Genomic DNA, 20,000 nt, shown 5'->3' on the forward strand with positions numbered 1-20,000 from the left:
TGTATATATATATCTATATATATATGTATATATGTCTGCATATATATATATATATATTAAGATAATAATTCTTCAATGCCACTATCATTCTCACCACTGCCGTGACCCCGCCCACCAGCAATCAGTACCACCACCATTAGCAGCAGTAACAGCAACATCAGCAACACTAGTACCCACCACCACCACCACCACCACCACACATCCTGAAATATTTAATTAAAAATATCTTTGTATTCCTCTCCTAAAATTATTTTCCTGTATTATTAATGTTATTTCACTAACAAACACTATAGCTTTATCAAGACTAAATTAATTAATCTAGCTATTTATTTGTTGACAGAAATCAAAGAAATAAGGTCGGAAACAGAAGAGTTACATAATGGTGTGTTGTGACCTTCATGCCTCTCAGGTCATTAGTAATCAACCAATAGCAGCAGAAATACTTAATTGTGGAATCATATCCTGCAGAAAAAACAGTTCTCATGAAATGTGCACATGTTGGCATATTAGATGTGCATAATGTGCACTTTCTCTCTCTCTCTCTCTCTTCTCTTTCTCTCTCTCTCTCTCTCTCTCTATATATATATATATATATATATATATATATATGTATATATATATATTTATGTGTATACATATATGTATATGTGTGTGTGTGTGTGTACGTGTACACACTCACACACACACACATAGCCATATGTAATTATATATATATATATATATATATATTATACATGTATACATACATATATATATATATATACACATATATGCATATATATATATATATATATATAGATAGATAGATAGATAGATACATAGATACATAGCTACATATATACATACATACATACATACATACATGTATCTATGCATGTGTGTGTGTGTGTGACCCCCGTGCACAATAGAAATTTAAACCATGCACTCTAGAATGAAATCTATTAGTTGAAGACAATTACAATTTTTTTCACATGTTCCATATTTCTGTAGAACAATGGTGAAGATGGTGGTGGTGCTGGTGCCAGTGGTGGTTGTTGTGCTGCCAGCCAAGGAGTCTCTAAGCAGTCATTCAATATGCTAAAAATCGCAGCAAATCTTCCCCAAAGTACACCCAAGAGTATTTAACCCTTTCATCATGATATTTCCACTGAAATTTACTGCATTTGTTTTGATTAATTTTGAAAATAATAAAGAATTTAGTAAGATAATTTTGTCATTATTGGTTCTTTTGAAAGCAATCTGCTTGTGACAATTCCTGGTTTTCTGAGAGAGGCTTGCTGTTTGAAAGGGATCTAAATGAAAAGTCATTTTTAAGTTTATCACTAAAGATTTTCTATAGAATTCAGATCCAGCATTGAAGATTATAATGTTTTGTATATGAATATATTTATGTGAATAATGTGATCGAAATAGAAAAAAAAAATAAGTAAACGGTGTACATGAATATTTCAAGAATCATTGCTCTCTCATCAGCACTACATGCTACCCATTAGCTATCCACAAATGCATTGCTTAAATACCTACTAAGTTTAGTGGTGTAAAACTATTCAATAGACTAATTTTACATATTAAACACGTCCCTGACATCAAAACTGTCCATCAAAATTTCTTAATTTATGTTCCAAACACTAGCTTAATAATGACAAATTCATTTTATTAAATTCTTTATTATTTTCAAAATTAATTGAAGGAAAAGCAATGTATTTCAACAGAGATATAATAACAAAAGGGTTAAGTTAATGACAGGAGCAAATTAGCATTAAATTCTGCCTAGTACTTATTCTATCAGTCTCTTTTGCCAAATTGCTAGGTTACAGAGACATAAACACATCAACACTGGTTGTCAAGTGATGGTGGTGGTGGGGGACACAAACACAGATGCACACACATGAATATATATACATGTATATATACAATGGGCTTCTTTCAGTTTCCATCTACCAAATCCACTCACAAGATTTTGGTTGGCCCAAGGTGATAGTAGAAGACACTTGACCAAGGTACCACACAGTGGGACTGAACACAGAACCATGTGGTTAGGAAGCAAGCTTCTTACCACACAACCATTACATATATATATATATATATATATATATATATATATATATATATATATATATATATTTATATATATTTATATATATATATATATATATATATATATATATATATATATATATATATATATATATATGAGTGTGTGTGATAATGTGTATGCGTTTGTATGCTTTTGTATTTGTGTACATCTGTCTGTCTGTGTTAATATATAGTCTAACACATGTACACCTTTTCTCTTTTTTTCTTCTTCCCGAATCAGTTAACTTCCTGCTGTAACAATTTACCATTCCATCAGTTGGGATTCTTGTGTTCTGCTACAAGAGACACTGACTTCTGTTCTCGTTAATTGAGAGAGACAGCTGTGAGGTGTTTTGCTATGTCAAAGTTACAGGTAAGACACATAAAAGATGTGTTAGGTGGAGAGGGGTAGTGAGGGAAGGGAGAAAGGGGTTGGGGTGGAGAGATTCTTGTTTATTTCTTCGTTTGTTTAAACAATCTCTAGGATTGTTTAGGATGTCTGAACGAATAAAAATAATATTGGTTCCAAATTTTGGCACAAACCAGCAATTTCGGGGGAAGGGGCCAAATCAATTACATCAACCGCAGTGCACAACTGGTACTTTTATTTTATTGACACTGAAAGGATGAAAGTTGACCTCGGTGGAATTTGAACTCACAACATAGCAATAGATGAAATGCTGCTAAACAGTTCACCCAGCATGCAAATGGTTCCGCCAGCCTGCCACCTGCATCATCATCATCATCCAATGTCTTAAATCTGGGTTTGTCCCTGTTAATGAAGGTGGCCAGATCTACCTCAATGCCATAGCAACTGAGGTAGGCAGGTGCAGCCCACCCCAACTTTTGGGCTGGCTGGTGTTCATCCTCCTTTGCTATCATGAGGCTTTTTTGGAGCTGGATTTTCTATGGGGACTATACCCTTGCTTACCCCCAACCTCAGTTTCTAGACATGAGTGGTGCCAAGACCAAGACCTCTACCATAATTTTTAAGAAATGCGGAGGAAAAGTCGCTCAGGAAGGCAGGGACGCTACTTACTCCCTGGGACCCTTTCGGAGCCCGCCTTCCCTTGGTGATAATAACAATGATAATAATAATAATAATAATAATAATAATGATGATGATGATGATAATAATAATGCAGACAAGCAAAATCCTCTGGGATTTCCCATTCCAAACAGATCAGGTTCCAGAGTGTAACAGACCGGACCTAGTGGTGGTGGACAAGGTGCACCAGATATGCTATGTAGTTGATGTTGCATGCCCTTTGACCCACGATTAGTCAAGAAATAAGGCAAAAAGATAGATAGATAGATAGATAGATAGATAGATAGATAGGTAAGATAGATAGATAGGTAGGTAGGTAGATAGATAGATAGATAAATAGATAGATAGATATGTAGATAGATAGATAGACAGACAGACAGATATATGTATGTATGTATATATATATATATATATATATATGCACAAAGAGAGAGAGAGAGAAAGAGGGAGAGAGGGAAGGAGGGTCAAATGGGCAAAAGAAAGACTGAAGAAGCACTGGAGAGATAATTAGGGTACCAGGATGAAGGTAGGGACCAACTGAGCAACCTGAGAATGCAACAGGAGGATGAAAAACTGAAGTGGAAAAAAAAATTGATAGCTGGAATTTTAATAGAAAAAGTATGTGTACTGTCTGATCTGATGAGTGTATATGTATGAGCTTGTAAATCTACGTGTGTGTGTGTGTGAGACTAATTGGCAACATATTTGCCGATGTCAAAGAGCAGCAGCGATCGTATGCAACTGTGACTGTGTGGGTGTGTGCATGTATGCATGAAATGCGTACATCTGGGCAGATCAAATGCATCTTCCTTACATTTTGTGTGTGTGTGTGTATGTATGTGTGTATACATATACATATATGTATATATGTGTGTGAGTATATATATATATATATATATATATATACACACTCACACACACATATATACATACATACATGCATGCATACATATACACACATGCACATTTACATAATAAACATATATACAAAGATATGTGTATGCATGTGTGCGTGCTTGTGTATGTGTGTGAACAAGTGTATGTATATTTTAGATGATATGTCCTCCTCCGCCACCACCACCACCACCACCACCACCACCTACGCCGCCACCTTCACCACCATTCCCTCCAGAATAATCTTATGTCAGTGCATCATTAAATAGTGATGAAGAATCAAGATGGATGAGATAATGGTAACTAGAGGGCTGTCAGCAGAGAAGGGAACCATTCTGCTAGGTTTTATTGTTTGTTGGAGATGGTCAGAGTGAGAGTGAGTTGATACAGTTTCGTGTGGGAGGTGGGAGGTGTTGGGGCCACCGGGCCAAAGGACACCACACTCTTCAGCACAAAAGGTGCCACATGTTGAGCTCACAACTAAATTAAAGGCACACTGTAGTAGAGAAGGTACCAGGTCTTGGAGTCACAGCCAGGGCTTACTATAAAAGGTAGCATGTGTTGAGGTCACACCAAGTTGAGGTCACTAGGTACCACAGAATATCTCACAGACACACAGTACTTTGGAAGGTACAAGGAGTTGCAGTCTCAACGAAATTGCTATTATACTTTCTGCACTACAAAGAATACCATGTGTAAAGGCCACTGACATCATATGGTATTGTGTAGGGGTCACACCCAAACTAAGGTCACACTCTGTTCTATGTCGTTTAATTAGTGAGAGGTGATAAGGTGGAAGGCTGACAGAATCGTTAATGCATAATTGGTATTTCATTCTGCTTTTGACACTCTGAGTTCAAATCCTGCTGAGATCAACTTTGCTTTTCATCCCTTGGGGGTTGCAAAAATTAATAGCACCAGTCAAGTATTGGGGGGGGGGGGGGTTGCTAGTAATTGACTTGTCCCCCTCCCCTCAAAATTTCTGGCCTTATGCTTAAATGAGAAAGAATTTAGAGATGTGTATGTGTGTGTGTGTGTGGTATGCAGGTGTCATGCGTGCATGTGAATGCATATGTAAGCATCTGTGTGCAAAGATGATGATGATGATGATGATGACGTTGGTGGTGGTGGTGGTTGTCATGGCAGCAATGAGATTAATGAAGACAATGACGATGGTGATAGTGATGATGATGATGATGATGATGCTAAGCTACTTAAAGGTACATTTACCAAAACTTTCTCTCCTGGAAGAACCAGAATAAAATATAAAATATAAGTGTCAATGAATGAAAGGGTTGGGGGGAGAGGCGGAGGTTGTTTCGACTTTAAATGGCAGCTGGACCTCTTTTATATTTCAATTTATATGTGTGTGTGCATGTGTGTGTGTGTGTGTGTGTGTGTGTGCGTGTGCGTGCGTGTGTGTGTGTGTGTGTGTGTGTGTGTGCACGTGCCAGCAATAAATCTTGGCACCTTTGCTAAGTTGTATCTGGTTCTGAAATTAAAAATATTTCCATGGCAACAACAAGAGTACACAAGGAAGACCTCCATGTCTAAGCAACTATAGTACATTTCAGAAATGTTTCTATGCCAACGAAGTTCTGTGGCAAACTCGTATCCATGTCAACAGAGCTACACATCAAAATACATCTCCCAGTCTCCCAGATTAGAAAGCTTAGCTTCTGCCAGATTTCCATGGCAACAAGCCTTCACATTAGATGACACTTCCATAGCAACAAGTACACATATCTGACTCATTTGTATAGCAACAAGGTTAGACATCACAAACACATCACCATAGCAACAAAGCCACACAACTGACACATCATCATAACACCAAAGCTGGACTTCACACATCTCCATAACAACAAAGACATCACACACATCTCCATGGCAACAAAGCCACTTGCCAGGCATGCATAAAGTGAATGATAGAACCAGGTAAAGACTTACTTCTGTTTTGGTTTATCAAAGACGTTTGGGTGTCGCGTGGGATGGACTGAGGAATTGGAGAAGATCTTGATGACGAGGTCTCGGCCATCCTGTCCGGTTGGAGACCTAGAAATGACAACGACAGGGGTTGAACAGAAAGCATCGATGGCAGGAAGACAAGATTTTGGAAAAAGGGTTCCCGGATAATATGCAATAAGGACAGCGGATGATGTTTTGCAGAGTGGTTGGCATTTGGAAGGTCATTCAGTCAGCCATGGAAATTCTTCCAAAGCTGGCATCGGGACTCGGTGGATTGTTGGATCCTGTCAAACCATCCAACACATACCAGTGTGGAAAATGGACATAAAATAATGATGATGATGATGATGATGATGATGATGATATACATATATACATGTGTATGTATGTATATCTATCTATCTATATACACACACACACATATATAAATATGTATATATACATACATACATATATATGTATGTATGTATGTATATACCCATATATATATATATATGTATGTATGTATGTACAAATACATGAAGGTGCATAGTGGCTGAATGGTTAAGATGTTTGCTTCAGCACCACAAAGTTACAAGTTCAGTCTCTCTGTATGACATGTTAGGGGACCCTGTTCATAGTCGTAGGGATGAGAATGGAAGTCTGAGTGGATAAGGTTCTGGTGATACAGTGTTGAGGAAATATCAAAATATACGCCAACTATACTGTTACATCGTATATATACACACTGAAATTACAGTATACTATATTGTTACATAATGATATGATAATGATATGATAATGGTATGATAATGTAGTAATGTAATAACATGATGAGTTCTATAAATAAAAAGTATTTCTAGTGTTTCAATAGGAAAGAGGACATGTGAGTCTGGCAACTAAAATAGGATGGCCTTCACCCACTTAGCTAATATTTCATATTGGATTGTTAAAACTAAGCAGCCTGTTTGTATGTATACATACATATATATACATACATATATATATATATATATATATATATATATATATATATATATATATATATATGTATATATATTTCAGTATGTATGTTGTGGTTGCATATGTAGGAGTTCCAGGGCATTGCTTTACCCAAGGATAAATCCTTTTCCCTTGGCACCAACAATGGTAGATGGGATCAAGAAAACTTCAACTCCTTCCCTTAAAGACACATAAGCAAAAAAAAAAAAAAAGGAGAAAACCCTGACATCTCAATGAAAGATGCTAGAAATAGAAGCTATACTTACGATCTTCTGCTATGGTACCAATAGATTTTCTACGTTTAACTTCAGGTTCCATTGCTAATTCTTGCATCTAAAAATGGAAAATATTAACCAAAATGAAAATTGGTGATCAATGGAAGCATTTAATGGTTTACACGACAAATATTTAGAATAAATAGATCCACTAGAAAAAAATACTGATATAGCCATGGCCTCGTGGTTGAGTGATTTGTTTCACAATAACTTGGTTCTGGGTTTGGTTCCAGCGACCAATACTTTGAGCAAATGTCTTCTACAATAGGGGGGGAGTGAAAATAAAAAACTGAAAATTGAAAATGCCTGAGGGCTAAAATGTCGCTATATTTATTTAATAGAAAGATGCTAAATTTTCGCTTAGATCAATTCAGGTCATTTACTCCCTCAAACCCCACAAATTCCGCTATTGTAAAAAAATTTACAAAAATCCCCCATTTTTGGAGTTTAAGGGGCTTGAGGGAGTAAATGCTCTTGATCAGCAAAAACTCTTCCTCAGGTGTGTAGGTTTGAGTGGAGTGGTAAGGTACATAACTGCCCGACAGAGCAGTTTTATTATATTAGCTACTACCAGGCACAACTAACCGATAATATACTGATAGAGCTGCACTGGATAGACATAATCAATCAATAAAAGAAATATTCCAAGTTGCAGCAGGTAGGAAAAATAGGAAGTTGTGGTGTTCATGCTGAGACAGAGTAGAAAGAAAGAAAGAAAGAAGAAGAGGGAGAGAAAACGTAAAGGTGAGATTTACCTGAGTGGTGTGTTGGGAACGAGCTTGAGTATGATATCGGCGTGGAGCTGTTGGGTATTCACCAATCCGGTGGTGGGACATTTGACTGTCGGTGATGGTCATGGGTCGAAAATAATGAGGTCCAACTGTAGGTTTTGGTAGATCTGTACTGGCTAGGGCTTCGTTTTGTTGAAACAGACGGTACCAGTGAGACTGGCTGTCGATGAAACAATCATCTGAAATACAGGGATGCAGAGATTAGGTTACAATCATGTTACAGAGTTGGTTGTGTGTTACAGTATGTGTCATGATATGTGTCACAACATCTCGTGTCTCAGTAAGTGACAGAAATTGTTTTTATAGCTTCTGTGTCGCACATTGTGAATCACAGCAGTTTTTACAGCCTGTGATGTGCTGTGTTGTGTTCAGTGACATATGTATCTGGGTGACAGAATCTGTGTGACTCGTGTCAGTTCATGTATCACAAGACATATAACAACTTATATTGTTATGCAGATGACAAATCGTAACATGGTATATTGATAATGTATCACAGGTAAGTTAGAGAATCTGTACCGCAGTCTATGTCCCATCATACACACACACACACACACGCGCGCATCAAATATATTTACTGATTGCTCAACAAGGGAACTTTTATGCAGGCACTCAAACAACTAGAAATAGCAACCAAATCTTCCACAAATCACAATCAACAATGTCTGAAAAAAAAAAAGAGGATGTGGCTGCTGATGATAGTAATGCTGCTGGTGCTGCTGTTGATGATGATGATGATGATGATGATGATGATGATGATGGTGATGATGGTGATGATGATGATGGTGATGATGATGGTGATTGAAAGACATCAAAATTTTCCTTGTCTCAATAAACTCTCAATCAAATGACATCGAAACTGGACTGGAAGCAGGGATAGGTAGTGGTGGTGGTGGTGGTAGTAGTGGTGGTGCAAGGGGAGGGGGTGGGGTTCCATACATACCTTTTAGGTCTATGACAACTTGACCCAGGAAATCATTGGGTTTGAACCGGTCGTAATCCCACACTGTGATTTCCAAAATTTTGGTTTTGAGATCATCTCGACTGAGATTCTGGAAGACTAGATTTTGATGCCATTCAGGATTCAGGGTGCAACTGACGTATCTGGTACGGCGCTTGTGATCAGGACTGGAAACGGTAAGAATGCCAAATTCAATATTGATACTTTTAAAGATGGGAATCTGAGAGTCTGGGAGGATGAAGGGGTTCAAAATAAACTGTATAAACATCATACAACATGAATTTCACAAAATTGTTCTACTTCATATTCTATAATTTCGAGTTTACAGTAAATAATGATTATACACACTCTTATATCTCAAACACACATTTCTGTGTTTATATATATGCAAATGTATCTATATTATGTATATATATATTATATATACATGTATCTATATTATATATATATATATATGCATGTATGTATATATGTATATATGTATGGCCACAGTCAAAATGACTGAAACAAGTGAAAGAAGAAAAGAATAGGTGCAGGTGGCTGTGTGGTAAGTAGCTTGCTTACCAACCACATGGTCCTGGGTTCAGTCCCACTGCATGGCACCTTGGGCAAGTGTCTTCTACTATAGCTTCGGGCCGACCAAAGCCTTGTGACTGGATTTGGTAGACGGAAACTGGAAGAAGCCCGTCGTATATATGTATATATATGTGTATGTGTATGTATATGTTTGTGTGCCTGTTTTTCCCCCCAACATTGCTTGACAACCGATGCTGGTGTGTTTACGTCCCCGTAACATAGCGGTTCGGCAAACAGAGACCGATAGAATAAGTATTGGGCTTATAAAGAATAAGCTCTGAGGTCAATTTGCTCGACTAAAGGTGGTGCTCCAGCCTGGCCGCAGTCAAATGACTGAAACAAGAAAAAGAGTAAAAGAGATATGTTCACACACACACACACACACACACACACACACACGTTATGGCTTTGAATAGCTTTGTAATTTGAGCAATGACAGTTTATGGAGAGTGAAGTCTTTCTTGAAAAGAAACCTTTAGAGTGACCTCCCTTGAAAACCAAGAAACGTCAGCATTTCCCTTCCCTTCCCAACTCTCCTGGTCTCTCCTCTCAACATCTGGACTATTAAGACCACATGACTTGTGATGGCCAATGGAATTAACACGTGAAACACCTTTGTAGCATCATTTTGTACATTTTCCAAATAAAAGGTTAATAATGACATGGCTATTCTATGAAATTCTTCATTATTTTCGAAATAAATTGAAACAGAAATTTGGTAACAAAATGGTTAATAAGGAAGTACAAAGAATTCTTCCTAAACCTGGAGGATTGTCTTGTTTGTTGTAAGAGATGTTGAAAATAAAAACTGAACCTCTTCCTCGCATACTCTTTTATAAATGTGGAGATGTGTGCGAGAGAGAGGAAGGTATAAAAACTTACCTTCGACCCGGTAAAAGGTAGACCTTAACAAAGGGGTCAGAAAGACCCGAAAAGTCCCCGCGTAGCAGATTTCTGGCTTGAATAACTAAAACATTCAGGCTATTCTCGTATTCATCAAAACTGAGCTGTAACTGGAGAATATAGAGAGAGAAGAAAATTATGGGTATATGCATATCTATAGATGTATGTATGTATATGAGTGTGTGTATGTGTGTGTGTGTGTATATATGTATACACACACACATATGCACATTTATACACATACATATTTATATATGTAAAGTCTTTTGGATGTAAAGACTCTAATGTAAAAAATCAAGAAAAAAGAAAACGAGAGCACTCAGTACTGAGAGTAGAGTATCAAAATATATTTATTAAAAAATGTCATGTTACATGTCTTCTCAGCTCCAGAGTGCAAAGCGATGTCTGACAGCATATTACTGCTATTTTCTTTCTCCCTACATACTCAATTACTACATGCATGCATATGTGTGTGTGTGTGTGTGTGTGTGTGTGTGTGTATTCCATTACTCTGTTACTCTGTACACTATTACGCTATATGTTCTATTACTTTACATCCTCTATTACATGTTTTTCTCACTTTCCCATCTCATTACTTCCATCTTCCTTCAAAACCATGTAGTATTTTGTAACATTTCTGCATCCATGTCGTTTTGTGAATGGCATTGAATATAAGCAATAAAAATGATGGAATTCATACCGTTATTTACTTTATTTTTTTTTTATTTGTCTTCTTTTTTTAATGAATGCATTTTGTCATTTTACATGTGTGTGCAATAAAATATTCTTTTTATTTCTTTCGTTTTATTTCCACAAAAGCTTCTCAGCAAACGCTTCCTCTTTTTGTTTTGATTTCATTATGGGAATATTCTTATTAAAAGTTTCCTGTTTCATTACTTGCATTTTGTCTCAAGATCAGAGACATGAAACACAGTCATAAAAATCTGAAGAAGCTTAAGTTTCAATATATATATATATATATATATATATATATATATATATATATATACATATATACACACACACACATAAATGTATGCATATTTATGTATGTATGTATCTATATTTATATATGTGTATATATATACATACACAAAGCAAACCCACCTACTTACATATGTGCATCACTCTCTGAACAAATACACAAACCCTATTATTGAGTACCATCTGCACTTGTTGTTTCCACTCACTGCTGGTGTCCCCTGTCCCCTTGTTCTCCTCTTCTTTGATCTTCATGTCTTAACTTTCTCAGTTGCCCTGTGTACAAGACACCCCCCCCCCCTCCTCCTGTGCTGGTGCCACAATGAAAAGCTGACAAGTTGTATCAAGAGTGTCTCTGATGAATAAGACAACCTCTTTAGTACTTCTACTATAAAAATGTGCCCCAAAAACACTGCAAAGTGGTCGGCATGTGGACAGAGACTATGTAGGGTTCTGAGGTCAGCCTCTTTCGTGTCCGGTACCACAAGGAATCCCAGCCAGCGCATTGTATCAAGTGGTTGCTGTGGAAACTGAGCCAAATGGCATGCCTCAGATTAGGGGCATAGCAGCAGCATCTTCTAACAACAAGGAAAGGGCACATTCGATAATATAGCCCTATACATTCCCAAAAAATATGTGATGGGCATGCCTGGAATGTCCTTTAACCTAGATCAGCTTGATTAAAGATGATCTGGAGTTAAATGACAACAGCAGCAAGTCAAAATGCTTTTCTCTGTAAAATCCCAAACTGTCCTCTGTACTGTCCATACCAACATGTCCCCCTCCTCCTCCTCCTCCTTTTCTTAATATCACCCTTAACATGTCCCTATTTTTGTAATGATCCCTGAAGCTGAATTGATTCCAGCATCAATATTAAAATATACCCCTCATCATACGCACACACACACACACACACACACACACACACACACACGTATATCCTCTCTCTACCCCACCCCACCCCCTCAAAAAAAGCAGGACATCAAACATGGATTGTCTCCCCCACCCACTGAATCCCCTTCATATGTCTACCTGCTCTGTCAGCAGTTAGAGGTCTTCTACCATGGCCACCACCACCACCCCCCTCACCCCCCCCCCCTTCAGCTCCAAGTGCCTAACTGACAACATGATATAGTGTTGTCACTGTTGACATCACCTCACTAATTAGGGGACAGTACCCTTACACCACCCCTACTCCCACCTTCTACATCTCCCCCTCTCCTCCTACTTACTCTGTCTTACACCCACACTGCTCTTCCTTTCTACTCCCACTGTCCCCTTCTCTCTCTCTTTTTCCTCCTCTCACCACTTCTCAACTTCCTTCTACCCACTCCCCCACCTCATCCAACACTCATACCTTCACATTCTTTCTCTCAACCACCACCACCGACAACAACAACAACAACAACACCTGGTGATAACACTTACAATGTTGTTGGTGTTGTTGTTGTTGTCAATGATGATGATGATGATGATGTTGATTCTGTGACAATGTTAAGGAGAAGCCATAAGTATGGCATCATCATCATCACCATCATCATTGTTGTCGTCGTCATCATCATCATCATCATTGTCATCATCACCATCATTATCGTTGTTGTCGTCATTGTCAGTGTCATCATCATCATCATCATCACCATCCACTTCCTCACCACCACTTTCATCCATGTTATCGTTCTGTTCTCATCCTATTTGCAATCATAGTCGTCATCATCATCATCATCATCATCATCGTCGTCGTCGTCGTCATCATCATCATCATCATCATCATCATCATCATCATCATCATCACCATCATTGTCGTTGTCACTACCATCACCTTCATCATTCCTATCGCCATCATCATCAACATCGTCATCTGGCATCTGTCTCAGACTCTGGGTACAGCTGGCAGGGTGGGGAAGAGGACAGGGTGCAGCAACTGGCAGTGGTGGTAGTGGTGGTGGTGGTGGTAGCAGTGAGGGTTGTAAGAGCACCATAGGGGCCAGCAATGTTAGGTGCCCTGCCCTGTCAAGAAGGTTTTATCTGCAGCACTTTTTTTTTTTCGAGTATGGGGTGGGGTAGGGGAAGATGGGGAGGTGAAATAGCAGGGGTGGGAGAGGAGGGGGAGAAAGGAGGGTTGGGTGGACAATTATTAGTTTACATGTGTCACTACAGATGAACATGAGAGAAACAGAGGGGAGGGGTGAGAGGAGTGGAGGAGGGGGGGATATTTCTCAAAGTATATTCTCTGGCAGAATGTTTATGAGTTCATGGAGATATATATACACATGTATATATATATATATATATATGTATATATATATATATATATATATATATATATATATATATACTTACTGCAAAATTTAAACCATTCCACACTGTCACCACATTACATCACCACCACCACCACCAACAACAACAACAACAACAACACCACTTTCATCACCACGACCATCACCACAGAGATAAGTTGAGAAATTTACAATATTGTACATGATCTGAGAGTGAGGTGTGGCACAGGAGTGGGTGGGTGGGGCCGTGTACCTCCCCCCCACCCTACCCCACCATTGCACCACTTGAACACACCATAGACATCGGCACCCCACTGCCAGCAGAATGAAACACCCACTTCATCACCACCACCACCACCACCACCATTACAATACCACTTAGTCCCCACCCCCACCTCCACCCACCCCACTTACAACTTCCTTAAATAATAAAGTCAATGGGATGTTTTTATGTCTGTTTTATTGACATTTCATAAATTCACACATAGTGGTGATCGTGGTGGCGGGGGGGGGGGGGGTGAGCGATGCTGATAGTGATGGTGATGATGTTGCTACTGTTGGTAATGACGATGATGATGATGATGGTGATGGTGATGATGAAGGTGATGCTGATAGAGATGATGATCATGATGATGATGGATGAGCACCAGTGATGTTAAGTGATGTTAAAGTGTCAGTCAGGCAGACTGAACCTGTCTCCTTTCACATTAAATCATTGTGTGTCACATAGTAAGGATGACTACACACGCACACACACACACATAATATATAATACACACACACACACATATATATATATATACAACACATGCACGCACACTCACACGTGGGCTAAGACATGGATATCTACACATACAGACACAGACACCACACACATATAAACACTTTCAGTCACATACACACAGACGCATTTACACCGACTCACATAGCTACACACACACACACACACACACACACACACACATGATCAGCAGTTTGTCAATGTCCAGTTGTCCAGACAGAAATAAGACCAACCAGTTATCAAGCAGCTTCATAATTACAGTTTCTCATGAATTTGAGAACGAAGGGACAAGCTCATTGTGTCTCTAGATCATGTTAAACTGCAGAAACAATGAAATGAGTGTCATTATTTATTAGTTTGGAACTGCTCTGGTATAGTCTGGGAGGGTCATTATCCCAATAATAATAAACACATGCACTGGTTCAATATCACTTCTTTACTGTTAGCCAGTTGGTTAAATATCTAACCAACCAATTGAACGTTTGTTTAATGTGTTGGTTAAACAATCAATCGGTTGTTTGTTAGAAAGAAGTGATATTCAACACCTGAATTCACATCCAGAACCTTACAAACTAAAGACAAAAAGGAATTAATGTTCTGGAATAGTTTAATGATTGGAAGGTAGCAGAAGAAAGAGGTGGTGGTGGTGGTGGTGGTGGTGGCGAAAAATTCTTCAAGGCGGAGCCCCAGCATGGTCGCAGTCTAATGACTGAAACAAGTAAAAAAATATTTTTTTAAAATGCCAACACATACACACATACAAATGCCACCCCCTAAAATAACCCCCAGCCTAGCAACACCACTGATACAATCCACTCTGGCTTCGAAAAGCTGTTGAAAACTGGGTCTAAGTAGTTGCACCCTATGAACCCTTGCCATACGTTAATCAGATAAACTACCCCCTTTTTCTCCCCTCCCTAACTTCATTTAAAAAAAAAACAGACTTTTTATTTTAAATTCCCAAATAATCAAGTTGACATTTGCTTCTATCTTTGGTGGAAAAAAAACCCCCCCAATAACACCCACCCAAGAAAGCTGTGGGATCTTCAAGAAGGGTCTGAAGGGAAACGAATTTATCAAACACGTCACCTGTTCTCTCCTCTCACAACCCATCAAGTGCAGACTGGCCCTCCAAACTGCTTTCTCTGTGTGTGTGTGTGTATGTGTGTGTGTGTGTATGTGTGTGTGTGTGTGCTTTTGGTTTTGTTTTCTTCATATTTCTTCTCCAACACAGTTAGCAGTGATAATGCTTTCTCCCCTCCTGGTTCCCAAAATAATAGCAACTTAAAAAAAAAACTGTTTTGTATTTTTGTTTTTTTTTTGCCAAGTTCCAACACAAGAAACCATCAGCTGTCATCACAAAATATACACAGAACTAAATGGTTGTTCAACAGAAATGAGACAATGGTGATGATGATGGTGGTGGTGGTAACGGAATAACCAATGGATGGATGGCAGGTGGATACGATGGTAGACATGGTAGTGGTGGATGTGGCTGGTTTGGTGGGGGGTAAGGGAGGAACTATGATGTTCTTGGGATTGTGGAGATAGAAGGGAGGGGTGGGGTAAATACAGGTAGGTGTGAGACTGTGGTGTGGACGGTGGAGGGATTTCTCTCCCCACAATGGTCTTGGCTATCGCGGTGGTGGGCATGTCGAGATTGCATGAAGGCAGTAGTGGTTCTGTGATTGTGGCCATGCTGGAGCACCGCCTTAAAGGGTTTTTAGTCGAACAAATTGACCCCAGCTAAACTGGCCAAGCACAACCCAACCCACCCAGTAGAAGCTACCTAGCTTAGATACTCCATCTCAAACTGCTCCCTTTTACAATGGTTTGCCTGTTTTAAAACTGGACAGTTTCAATTGAAGACAACTGGGATTAGGGTTAGGGTTTACCTGTTGAGTTTAGAAGAAGGGACAGAGCCCATACTATGACAGTAGTGGTGACAGTGAGAATAAATCATCATTGTCATTTAAAAATCTGGCATGGGTCAGTAGATTGTGCCTGGTTCTACTGCTTGCTTTGGAATGGTTTCTATGGCTGGATGCCCTTCCTAACATGCCAACCACATTACAGAGTGGACTGGGTGCTTTATATGTGGCACCAGCATTAGTGAGGACACCAAATGATTTACAAGAGAAGACCCCTTTCTCTCAACTGAGGTGAGGGGGAGTATCGGGGAAGGTGGCTTTGTGCCAGACGAGAGGGGTTCGAGAAGGGGGGGGGAGACAGAAAGAGAAATCTTGTAATAAAGGAGACATGGGGCTAATTCTGTGGGGGGGGGGGAGGAGAGAGAAAGAGAGAAGATGAGGGACATGTGTATAAGGGAAGTGGGGCCAACGGTTGGATAGGGGCGGTATGTGGGTGGGGGCGAGTTCTCAGGATTGTGAAAGGGGAGTGGGAGGGGTTGTCAGGAGGATATGGTGTGTGGGGGAGAGAGAGATTCAACAGAAAAGATTGGGAGATGGAGGGGAATCCAGCAGATGGTGAGCACATGTGGGGTGGGGGCGATGATAGAGAAAGATGTTGGAAAGATGGGATAAGGGGTGATATATATATATATAATCATCACCACTACAACCAAATGATCTGTGTGGGTGGTCCAATATTGGCTGTTAGACCCTCAGGAGAATCCATTATATATATATATATATATATATATATATATATATATATACATACACACATATACATATAAACATATATATATATTTATAAACATATATATATATATATATATATATATATATATATATATATATATATATATATATATATATATACACACACACATATATATATATACATATACACACACACATACACATATATATATACATATATATATATATACACATATATATATACACATATATATACATATTCACACACATATATATACAAATATATATACGTTTATATATATATATATATATATATATATATACATACATACATATATGTGTGTGTGTGTGTGTGTATGAACTTAGGGTTAGTTAAAATATGTTCATGACGTAATTTAACTTCTAGAGGTAAATTCATTTACCTTTAGAATTAGGTAAATGCAGTTACTCTGGAGAAACAAAAAAAATCTCTCTCTCTCATGGTAAAAGGTGTAAAAACAATATCTGTAGAGTGCTGACTTCTTTTGGTTTCCCAGATGCATGTTTCTGGCTCTTTAGCTTTCCTCAATGGGAAATACCAAAGAGAGATAACTCTGGGCAGATTCAAAGCCACAGCTTTAACTAAAAAACAGTCAAGTTCAGTGCCTGAGCTGCGCTGCTGAACCGCCTGGTCAGGAATAATGTAGCAGCATTAGAACCAAACAGTGATGGCGAATAGATGAACTTTAGGTTAATTAAAAGATGCTTGTGACATATTTTAACTAACCTAACGTTCATGTATACATACATACATTCAAACATACACTCATACATACATACATACATACATACATATATATATATATATATATATATATATATATATATATATATATATATATATATATATATATGTATGTATGTATATGTATATATATCAGCAAGACATGAGTCAAAACCAGACAAAACAAAAAAGACCCCCCCCCCTAAAAATAACAAACAAAACAACAGAAACTACAAATAAGAATAAAAAGTGGATGTAATTATGTTCTAAAGGAATGGAAAGAAAGAGATACAGATATTTTGGGTAGGAGTCCATCAGGACAGAAAGGAGAAGAGGAAGTAAAAAAAAGAAAAAAGAAAGAAAATGAATGTCACAGTAAAGATATGATAAAAAAGAAAAGAAATGAAGAGAGGAAGTGAACATAAAATTTTCTTCAGGTCGAGTATGCCATCTCGCTCAAAAGATCCCTGAATAAGGGTTGTTTAAGGATGTTGAGCAAAACACTCATGTTTCTAGAGGTGAATTATTCAAACCCCAAAGAATTCCTCTCAACACACGGCTGTGATGCTCCGCCACTACTTCTGCTCATGATTAGAGATGCACATATCGTCAGCCACCAAGGGACATGATCAACTGGTTAAGGTCAAACAACTGACAAGCAAATCTCTGGTATTGAGCAGAATATTTGCTGTAGCCCATCTTTTATACCACAATAACAAACAGACATACACTCATGTCTTGAGTTCGATTTCCTTGTTTGCATCATTAAATCTATTTGTGTGTGTGTGTGTGTGTTTGTGTGTGTGTGTGTGTGTGTGTGTGTGTGTGTGTGTGTGTGTGTGTGTGTGTGTGTGTGTGTGTGTGTGTGTGTGTGTGTGTGTGTGTGTGTGTGTGTGTAAATGTATGCATTGTAATTGTTGTGAGTGCGAAAGGCAGTGACCTGGCAGAACAGTTGGCACGTGGGTGAAGTGCTTAGTGGCATTTCATCTGTCTTCACCGTCTGAGTATAAATTCTGCTGAGTTCCACTTTGCTGTTCATCCTTTCAGTGTAGAGTAAAATAAGTACCAGTTGTGCACTGGGGTCGATGTAATCAACTTAGCCCTGACCATGAACTTGCTGGCATTGTGCCAAAATTTAAAAATCAGTTGTGTGAGCGATAAATGTACGTGAGTTTAGAAAGATCATTAAATACACTGGAGTCTAAGGTGAATCTAGAGAGAGAGAGAGAGGGAGGAAAGAATGAGAGAGAGAGAGAGTATGATGGAGTGTGTAGCTGACTTACCATGAGTTCTCCCATGTTACTGTCTTGTTGAATCAAGGTCTGCAGGAAGAACAAGAGAAACACTATAACAAAGTTCATGAAGAAACTATTCACTTGCCAATAATCAATGGTCAAACAGCTTACGAAAATACATCTATACACATACATACATGTGTATATACACACACACACACACACACGCGCGTGTGTGTATATATACACACATATATATATATATATATATATATATATATATATAAACATATATAAACGTATATACACATATAAACATATATATATATATATATATTGGGTCATCCCATAAATAATGCAGTTTTTACTTCTTTTATTTTTCAAACTTAAGATAAAGTTCTTTTTTAATCTAAAATATACTCACTCTCCTTCCATCAATCTGGTAGACTTATGAGGCCCAACATTCACTTGTCTCTAATGAAAAATACTCCTCCAATACTGTTCTGACCTCATCCACAGAATTCATATTATTTTTCATCCAAATGATTTTGAAGACTACGGAATAAATGATTATCAGATGGGGTGATGTCTGGTGAATATGGTGGGTGGAGCATCGTTTCCCATTCAGACTGCTCCAGCCTTTGGAATGTCATCCTCACTGTATGTGGCTGAGCATTATCCTGATGGAAGAACACCTTTCGTCTTGAAACCATTTATGGTCGTTTTTCTTCTAGCGCTGATTTAAACCGCTCAAGTTGCTCGCAGTAGATCTCTTTTGTTATCGATTGGTTTGGGTTTAAAAGTTCAAAGTGAACTAACCCTTTCATATCCCAACAAACAGATAACAACACCTTATGTGGGTGAAGA

The 20,000-nt window shown here is 38.3% G+C and overlaps 1 protein-coding gene across 20 annotated transcripts in view; it reads right to left on the reverse strand.

Annotated features, from left to right (window-relative positions):
* The window catches only part of LOC106871305 (uncharacterized), a 193,210-nt gene that overhangs the window by 7,664 nt on the left and 165,546 nt on the right, over positions 1-20,000 (reverse strand). For 13 of the 20 annotated variants that reach the window (XM_089363551.1, XM_089363564.1, XM_089363552.1 and 10 more), the window contains 6 exons: positions 19,182-19,220; positions 10,453-10,583; positions 8,977-9,161; positions 7,998-8,212; positions 7,234-7,300; positions 5,969-6,073 (listed from right to left, as the gene is read on the reverse strand). In XM_089363551.1, coding sequence (XP_089219677.1) covers positions 5,969-6,073; positions 7,234-7,300; positions 7,998-8,212; positions 8,977-9,161; positions 10,453-10,583; positions 19,182-19,220 — 742 coding nt within the window. Of the gene's footprint in view, positions 1-5,968; positions 6,074-7,233; positions 7,301-7,997; positions 8,213-8,976; positions 9,162-10,452; positions 10,584-19,181; positions 19,244-20,000 lie in introns of all 20 variants that reach the window. The other 7 variants (XM_089363565.1, XM_089363556.1, XM_089363554.1 and 4 more) reach the window with 1 other exon arrangement.

The sequence above is a fragment of the Octopus bimaculoides genome, chromosome 15 (assembly GCF_046866305.1).
Source record: "Octopus bimaculoides isolate indiv1 chromosome 15, ASM4686630v1, whole genome shotgun sequence".
NCBI classification, from domain to species: domain Eukaryota; kingdom Metazoa; phylum Mollusca; class Cephalopoda; order Octopoda; family Octopodidae; genus Octopus; species Octopus bimaculoides.